Source organism: Brassica oleracea, chromosome C3 (assembly GCF_000695525.1).
Source record: "Brassica oleracea var. oleracea cultivar TO1000 chromosome C3, BOL, whole genome shotgun sequence".
Taxonomy (NCBI): domain Eukaryota; kingdom Viridiplantae; phylum Streptophyta; class Magnoliopsida; order Brassicales; family Brassicaceae; genus Brassica; species Brassica oleracea.
In genome coordinates this window covers 35,058,028-35,066,852 of record NC_027750.1, presented here as the reverse complement: position 1 = coordinate 35,066,852, position 8,825 = coordinate 35,058,028, and the positions used below count along the sequence as shown (strand labels likewise).

Below are 8,825 nucleotides of genomic sequence, written 5' to 3'. Positions count from 1 at the left end.
GTATTTTTTTAAAAATAATCAATTAAAATTGTTATTATTATTGAATATCATTATTTTTGATATAATTTGAGTTTTTGTTTACATCAAAACTTATCATATTTTAGGATAATTTTAATTTAAAATGTAATTTTCGTATTTTTCAAATAAATTCTAAAAATATTTTTTAAATATTTTGTTATAATTGTTAAAAAAATATTGAGTTGCATTTCAAATAAAAAGGTAAAGATATTAAAAATATTCTAATTAAAATATGTAAAATTTAATATAGTTATATTGGTAAAAAAATAGATAGTTTAAGATGCAAAAAAAAAATATTTACTTAATAAATATAATATAAACGAATATTACGAATACATCATTTAATAAAATTATAAAATTAAATCACTCCCTCCTCAGCTTCTTCTACTTCTTCACTTACCCTCACCACACTCACACCATCTCAAAAGTTCCTTAACCTAATCTCCCACAGAGAAGAGACTGAGTGAGAGAGATAGAGAAACGATGAAGCTTCTTCTTCTTCTTTTGTTCCTCCTCCACATTTCTCATTCCTTCACCACCGGCCGACAAATCTCCGAGTTCCGAGCCCTCCTCTCCCTCAAATCCTCTCTCACCGGAGACGCCCCAAACTCCCCCCTCGCCTCGTGGAAACCAACAACCAGCTTCTGCACATGGACCGGCGTCACGTGCGACGTCTCCCGCCGCCACGTGACATCTCTCGACCTCTCGAGCCTCAACCTCTCCGGCACTCTCTCCCGAGACGTGTCTCATCTGCCTCTTCTCCGGAACCTCTCTCTAGCCGATAACCAGATCTCCGGCCCAATCCCCCCGGAGATCTCGAACCTCTCCGGTCTCCGCCACCTGAACCTCTCGAACAACGTCTTCAACGGCTCCTTCCCCGACGAGATTTCCTCTGGACTGGCCAACCTCCGCGTCCTCGACGTCTACAACAACAACATGACCGGAGACTTGCCGCTCTCCGTCACCAACCTGACCCAGCTCCGCCATCTCCACCTCGGCGGGAACTACTTCGCCGGAGAGATCCCGCCTTCTTACGGAACCTGGCCGGAGATCGAGTATCTAGCCGTCTCCGGGAACGAGCTCACCGGAAAAATCCCTCCGGAGATCGGAAACTTAACGACTCTCCGGGAGCTTTACATCGGCTACTTCAACGCCTTCGAAGACGGTCTCCCGCCGGAGATCGGAAACCTATCGGAGCTCGTACGATTCGACGCTGCTAACTGCGGATTAAACGGAGAAATCCCGCCGGAAATCGGAAGGCTCCAGAAGCTCGACACGCTTTTCCTCCAAGTGAACGTCTTCTCAGGTCCGTTAACTTGGGAGCTCGGGAAGCTCTCGAGCCTAAAATCGATGGATCTGTCTAACAACATGTTCACCGGAGAGATCCCGTCGAGCTTCTCCGACCTCAAGAACCTCACGCTTTTGAATCTCTTCAGAAACAAGCTCCACGGGGAGATACCGGAGTTCATCGGAGAGTTGCCGGATCTTGAAGTGCTGCAGCTCTGGGAAAACAATTTCACCGGAAGCATCCCGGAGAAGCTCGGGGAGAACGGTAGGCTCCACCTCATGGATCTCTCCTCCAACAAACTCACGGGGACTTTACCGCCGAACATGTGCGCCGGTAACAAGCTGGAGACTCTAATCACTTTGGGAAACTTTCTCTTCGGTTCGATCCCTGAGTCTCTCGGGAAATGCGAGTCTCTGACCCGGATCCGAATGGGCGAGAATTTCTTAAACGGGTCGATCCCTAAAGGCCTTTTCGGATTACCGAAACTAACTCAAGTGGAGCTTCAAGATAATTACTTAACCGGGGAGTTACCGGTAACCGGGAGCGTGTCGGTCAACCTAGGTCAGTTAAGTTTATCAAACAACCAACTCTCCGGTCAACTACCACCGGCTATCGGAAACTTCACCGGAGTTCAGAAGCTTCTCCTCGACGGTAACAAGTTCGAAGGTCCGATTCCTTCGGAGGTGGGGAAGCTCCAGCAGCTCTCCAAGATCGATTTCAGCCACAACTTGTTCTCCGGTCGGATCGCTCCTGAGATCAGCCGTTGCAAGCTCTTAACCTTCGTCGACCTAAGCCGCAACGAGCTCTCCGGGGAGATCCCAAAAGAGATCACCGGTATGAGGATATTAAACTACTTGAACTTGTCGAGAAACCATCTCATCGGATCGATCCCCGGTTCGATCTCGTCGATGCAGAGCTTAACCTCGCTTGATTTCTCTTACAACAACCTCTCCGGTTTAGTTCCTGGAACCGGACAGTTCAGTTACTTCAACTACACGTCGTTTTTGGGGAACCCTGACCTCTGCGGTCCTTACCTTGGTCCTTGCAAAGACGGTGGTGCTCACCAGAGTCATAGCAAAGGACCTTTATCCGCTTCTATGAAGCTACTGCTCGTTCTCGGACTACTCGTTTGCTCCATCGCGTTCGCCGTCGCGGCTATCATCAAAGCTAGGTCGTTGAAAAAGGCGAGCGAGTCGCGAGCTTGGAAGCTAACAGCTTTCCAGAGACTAGACTTCACTTGCGACGACGTTTTGGATTCTCTCAAAGAAGACAACATCATAGGCAAAGGAGGAGCTGGGATCGTCTACAAAGGCGCCATGCCTAACGGTGATCAAGTCGCGGTGAAAAGACTCGCTGCGATGTCCCGCGGGTCTTCCCACGATCACGGCTTCAACGCGGAGATTCAGACCTTGGGGAGGATAAGACACAGACACATCGTGAGGCTGCTCGGTTTCTGCTCCAACCATGAGACGAATCTGCTTGTGTATGAGTACATGCCTAACGGTAGTCTCGGTGAGGTGTTGCACGGTAAGAAAGGAGGACACTTGCATTGGGACACGCGTTACAAGATCGCTCTTGAAGCTGCGAAAGGACTCTGTTATCTCCATCATGATTGTTCTCCGCTGATTGTTCATAGAGATGTTAAGTCGAACAACATCCTTCTCGATTCAAACTTCGAAGCTCATGTCGCTGACTTTGGTCTCGCCAAGTTCTTACAAGACTCCGGTACTTCTGAATGTATGTCTGCGATCGCTGGATCTTACGGCTACATAGCTCCAGGTGATAAAATAATCTTAAAGTTTCAAACTTTACGCTCTGTTTTGCTCTGTTTTCTAAATAGAATCTTTGTTGTTTTGTGTAGAATATGCGTATACGTTGAAGGTAGATGAGAAGAGCGACGTGTACAGTTTCGGTGTGGTTCTTCTAGAACTCGTGACCGGGAGAAAACCCGTCGGTGAGTTCGGCGACGGAGTCGATATCGTGCAATGGGTTCGTAAGATGACTGATTCGAACAAGGACTCTGTTCTCAAAGTGTTGGATCCGAGACTTTCTTCTATTCCTATTCACGAAGTGACGCACGTTTTCTACGTGGCTATGCTCTGTGTCGAAGAACAAGCCGTTGAGAGACCTACGATGAGAGAAGTCGTTCAGATTCTCACTGAGGTGCCCAAGATGCCACCGTCGAAGGATCAGCCAGCGACGGAATTAGCCGGAGAGGAGAAAACAACGACAGAGGGTGGTCAAGGTCAGCCGGATCTACTCGATCTCTGAGAGTGTTAAAACTAGGGTTCCGGTAAGAGATGATAATATTAGCAATGAGATTTGGTTGTTAATCACTTATTTACCCATGTTTAGTCCCGGTTTGTGCTTGTGTCCGGTTAAGTGGTAATTTTATTTTGACGCCTTTTGTTTTAAGTGTGTTTCATTTTACTCGGCTTTCACATTATCGTAATTTGGTTCAGTTTAGTTTGTAGTTTGTTTGAATCAAGGTGTACAGTTGGGTTGAATTTAAAAGTTTTGTCTTGAAATTAGTGAATATTAATGCGTTAATGTGGAATACTCTTGCATGTCTTGCTGTAGCGTCACGCATCTGCATCTGCAACTGCAAGTGATCTAAAGATCGTCTTTACTAAGAATCACCGTAATTTTCATTCACCTTGACATGATTCCGACAACAAATATTAGTAGATGGGTATATTTCACAATTAAAACAAAATACAACAAATACATGGATTTTTTTTTTTTTTTGAAGATAAAAATACATGATTGTTTATTTGTTTAGCAACGTATTTTATGATGTGGCTAAGGTATAAACGCAATGATGCTCTAATAGATTGATGAATATATACTTGCACATATGTATTTTTTTGTTTGCTAAGAGCATTTCCAAACTCAGCTCTATTTCTACTTCTATAATATCATTTAGAGGTAAAATCACTCTACTCCATCTCTATTTTTGCCTCTAAAATAGAGATTGTTATTTTTTTCTCTATTTATAAAAGAATAAATAACATTTCTCTATATTTTACTCTATACGTAGAGATCTCTATTTTAAAGAAACACATTGAAGTAAAACCCATCTTTCTTTTATTTTAAAGATAAAAATAAAGGAATACATCGTAGATGGTTTAAGAATTGCACATGTAAAGCGATGTATATATGATTGCGGTTGGCTTTAGCGGTTTCGATGGATATTTTAACTTGGAACAATAATTAAAGTTTAAAGAGAACAATGCATGTGGGAAAATTCAGAGAGATCAAAGGTAATATAAACGTGGAGGGTGGAATAATGATTGGTTATGAGTTAAAGGTAAAGAGTAAGACAGTGAAAATGAAACCTAGCTATCTCACTCACCAAATTTTCTTCCACATGCAAACTATCTATAAACCTAAGTCTTAAATGTTTTTTTATGACATCTCCTTATCTAACTCTTTTCCCTTCTCATGAAGCAATTTCTAGTCTATGTAAAACATTTATGATTTCTCCTAAGATCATAAATATAAGCCCCACCCAACTAACATTTAGTTGGTTTCTTTTGGCTGTATATGTAGTTTCCATTGATGATTGTAGATCTTATAGTTCGTCTAGGTTTTCTATCAGAAAACTTGGGTCAAGCATACAAACTTTTAGGTAGCTGCTATTATGAAGTTTGCTGGCATTTTTATGAGTTGATTAAAGGCTTAGTTGATGTGCTAACTATTTAAGTGAAAGCTTGGTAGGGGTTCTCACGAAACCCTATGCATGACAATATTAGGGCATCTCCAATCTATAACACCATTTTAGTGTCAAAACTACACTATTTTAGTATAATTTTAGCACTAAACTTTTTTGAGTCTCCAACCACAACATCAAATATTACACTAAAAAGGAATATTTTTTATTATTATATTATTAATCAAGATTCTCTTAGTTTTTAATAGTTTTAATAAATATTAATTATTTTTATGACTAGAATATTTAAAATAATATTAAAACTGTAACTGAAAAAAATATGTATATTTCAAATGTTTAAATTAATATTTAATGTATTTTAATTATATATATATATATATATATATATATAAATTAATATTTCATATTAATTAAAATTTAATATAACCAAATAACTATGACATTTTTAAAATATTTGATCCAATTGTAAAATAATCATAGAAATCAAATATAACCAAACATTACTAAACAATGTATAGAATAAACAGTCTTTATGTAAATAAATAAAAATTTTTAAAAAAACTTTTGCCGTTGCTACAGTGTTACACCAAATATTGTGTGACACTGTAACAAAAAATAAAATCACACTAAAATGCACTTGCATATGCCGTTCGGTTGGAGAAAAAAAACATCACATCACACGCTATTTTGACGTTTTACCGTGCCGTTGAACTTGGCGTTAGGCAAATGCTACTGCATTATATTTTAATTAGTGTACTCTAGTAATGGAGTACTACATAACTAATACTGGGGAAAACGTAGTTGCAAGTTTTAAAAATCTACTAATTAACGTGCTTCCGTATATAATCCAAATTGGTTCATATCATACTATGGTAATTTGTGTTCATGCAAATTATTATTCTTATCTACGTAGAAAACCTGTGAGTGCATGGTTATATGTTTTTCTCTTTTTACTGTAGCCCAAGCACGTATATAACGAGTAACACTGCAAAATATGCTAAAAAAATATAAAATTCAACACATGAAAGATACTTTGTAAACAAAACAAAAACTAACAAAAGGTACTTTTGTTTCCTTGATAGACACATCCACAATGCGTGCCTGATCACGATTTCATCACATAACAACAACTATTTCTACTATGCATCCATGGAAAATTCATGTTTGATGGATCACAAAGGTGAAAAAGAAAAAGAAATAGTTAATAATGTCTTTTCGTCTCAGCTTTATATTCTATCATTATATGCGTAATTTTCGGATAGTGAATAATATACAATAAACAATACTACTTTTTTTTTCTTTTTTTTCTTTTTTTTTGTTCAATACAATAAACAATACTACAAACTATCTTTATCTCAAAGAACTTTCCTCTGTGACAACTCATAAGCACTGAAAATAAGACCAATTTTCTAATGGTTTACATTGCTCTGTATCTACGCTACAGGCCTATCTATCGGATGTATATAGCGCATACAAACAATCCAACAGTTTTATTCGTATGTTTTAGCCCTTTATGCATGAAAATGCCACGTGGAAAATATGATTGTGAAAAGACAGAGACACGTTGAAAAGAAAGAAAGGAGTACACTGTGTTGGAATGGGTCCGTTTTGTCATTTTCTTGGTTTCATTGTTTTCGCCGACACAGTTATGTCCCATCCCTCGTAGTTGCTAAGAGAATCCTTACACAAAGGTAAAGTACAAATAAGAAAATTTTACATGAGAGTAAATTAAATTAATCCGCTGATTTGATATGTCAAATACCGTTTATAGAAAGAAGTAAAGTTTTTGTTTTAGCCTCTAATTTAAAAATATTCAAACTATAGAGTAACATGTTGGTTACACTTGCCACACACATTCACACAAAAATAAGAAACTAAATCTCACCTGCTATCACTAGCAGTATATAAACACATAAAATATAGCAAAGTGACTAATTATGTAAGATCCATGATAATGCCCTTACTTTATTTGATACATGTACACTACTAGTGAATCTACTAATTAATACTCTTTATATATTTTTTTCTTTTTTGATCAAATACTCTTTATATTTTTGTTTTTTTTGAACAACTTAAAACAAGTATACTCTTTATATTTCTTAGATCACATTTTCCTGGACTATGAATAGTTGAGCTGAAATGTAATAAAGTTCGTACATTTGTAATGACACATTGTGTGTTCGTGACATGTGACTGAACGAAGTAAAAATGAATGGCGTAAATAGTTAGTAGATGAAGTGATTCATGGTACGTATAGGTTATTTTTATATCATATCATATCATTTCATATCGCAGCATATGGTATAGGTAAAGATTGGACCTTATTTTTGCAATATATAACACATCTATTCATTTAATTAAATCGACAATACATTAAAAATGAACACAGAGTTAATTAACCATTAATTTCAAATGCCAATGAGAAGAAACTAGACTATTCTTAAGTGAGATTCGATCTTCCCTCATGACCAATACATTGACAATAAAAAAAAAATGGAATTAACTGTAACGTTGCTTCAATAATTTACAATCACTAGTGTACTTGATAGTTTCATGAGTAGTGATATGTACTTACTTGTCTTATTATGACTGTAATATTGTTTTTATTAAGAAGTAGGAGATGATTGTATGAAGAGAATTATCATCTCCCAAGTGAACTATATGGGATAAATTAAGGTAAAATTATAATGGTGAGGTGACGTTAGAAAGGATAAAGAAGAAGATTCATTGGTTATGCTTATGACCAACATACATGTACCTCTTTTCTTGTTGTTTACAGACGTTTTCAAAATTCAACGTAAGAAATGTGTGTCCATATGCTTCTAATACTTTTGAATTTTAAATACATGTATTCCAAATTAGTTAGTTTAATTTAGCTGTAAAGTTCATTTGCCAGTTTATATAAGTATTACAAGATATAGAAGTAACAATTTTTATTGCATTATCTACATTCTTTGTGTTACCAAGCATGCTCTAACTCGGTGTTTTTTATGATATAATTGCTTTAGGAATGAATCATCTCAAATGTAATTATTACTACCATTATAACGTTCTTGCACATGCATAGACGGTAACTAACATCTGAAGTTATACAAACACAAAGATTATGAGAATTTTTCTTCTTATTAGATTTAGAAAACTCTTCTTATTAGATTTAGAAACTCTTAAAACTAAACCTTTCAATGTGTTTCTCTTCTTGATGGAACATCTCTCCATAAGAAATCTTTATATAGGACGAAGCTACATCTTTTCCTAATAATAATATGAAAACATTCCTAAGCTCGATATGTTTTTTTTTTCCTTAACCCATCAAACTTCATTTTAATGAGTTAACTTGCTCCTCAAGTTAATTGAAATTATCTAACATTCTCCCCCTTAATTCCAACTTGAATCTTAGGTATGTTGATCTTCTGAACTCCGATGAACTTGCGCATTGCTTCGAACTTGATCCTTGCCAATGGCTTAGTGAGTATATCTGCCTTCTGCTCCACTCCAGGTACGTGCTTCACTTCGATAAAGTCGAACTCCACACATTCTCGAATGAAATGGTACTTCGAGAGTATGTGTTTGCTTCTACCGTGAAACACCGGGTTCTTGGTGAGGGCTATCGCTGACTTGTTGTCAATCTTCAACACGACCTTCTTGTCTTCTTTGTTCATGATCTCGACCATCAACTCCTTTAACCATATTGCTTGTTTTGCAGCTTCTGTAGCTGCCATGAACTCCGCCTCACATGAAGAGAATGCCACTGTGGGTTGCTTGCACGATGTCCACGTGATCGGCGATGTTCCTAGGTAGAACATAAACCCTGTAGTGCTTCTTCCATCATCAACGTCTATGTTATGG

At 37.5% G+C, this 8,825-nt stretch overlaps 1 protein-coding gene across 1 annotated transcript; it reads left to right on the top strand.

The window, feature by feature from the left end:
- The first annotated feature begins 388 nt into the window (after window positions 1-388).
- LOC106334775 (leucine-rich repeat receptor-like serine/threonine-protein kinase BAM1) lies at window positions 389-3,867 on the top strand. The gene is made up of 2 exons (XM_013773132.1): window positions 389-3,085; window positions 3,168-3,867. The coding sequence occupies exons 1-2, from the start codon at window positions 502-504 to the stop codon at window positions 3,575-3,577; spliced, it is 2,994 nt and encodes a 997-aa protein (XP_013628586.1). The 5' UTR covers window positions 389-501; the 3' UTR covers window positions 3,578-3,867.
- Window positions 3,868-8,825: the final 4,958 nt, after the last annotated feature.

Excerpts from the sequence above, each read along its gene's own strand:
- LOC106334775 (XM_013773132.1), top strand. The coding sequence starts at position 502 with ATGAAGCTTCTTCTTCTTCTTTTGTTCCTCCTCCACATTTCTCATTCC. Across the intron at positions 3,086-3,167 it reads TTACGGCTACATAGCTCCAG|AATATGCGTATACGTTGAAG; the intron begins GTGATAAAATAA and ends TGTTTTGTGTAG.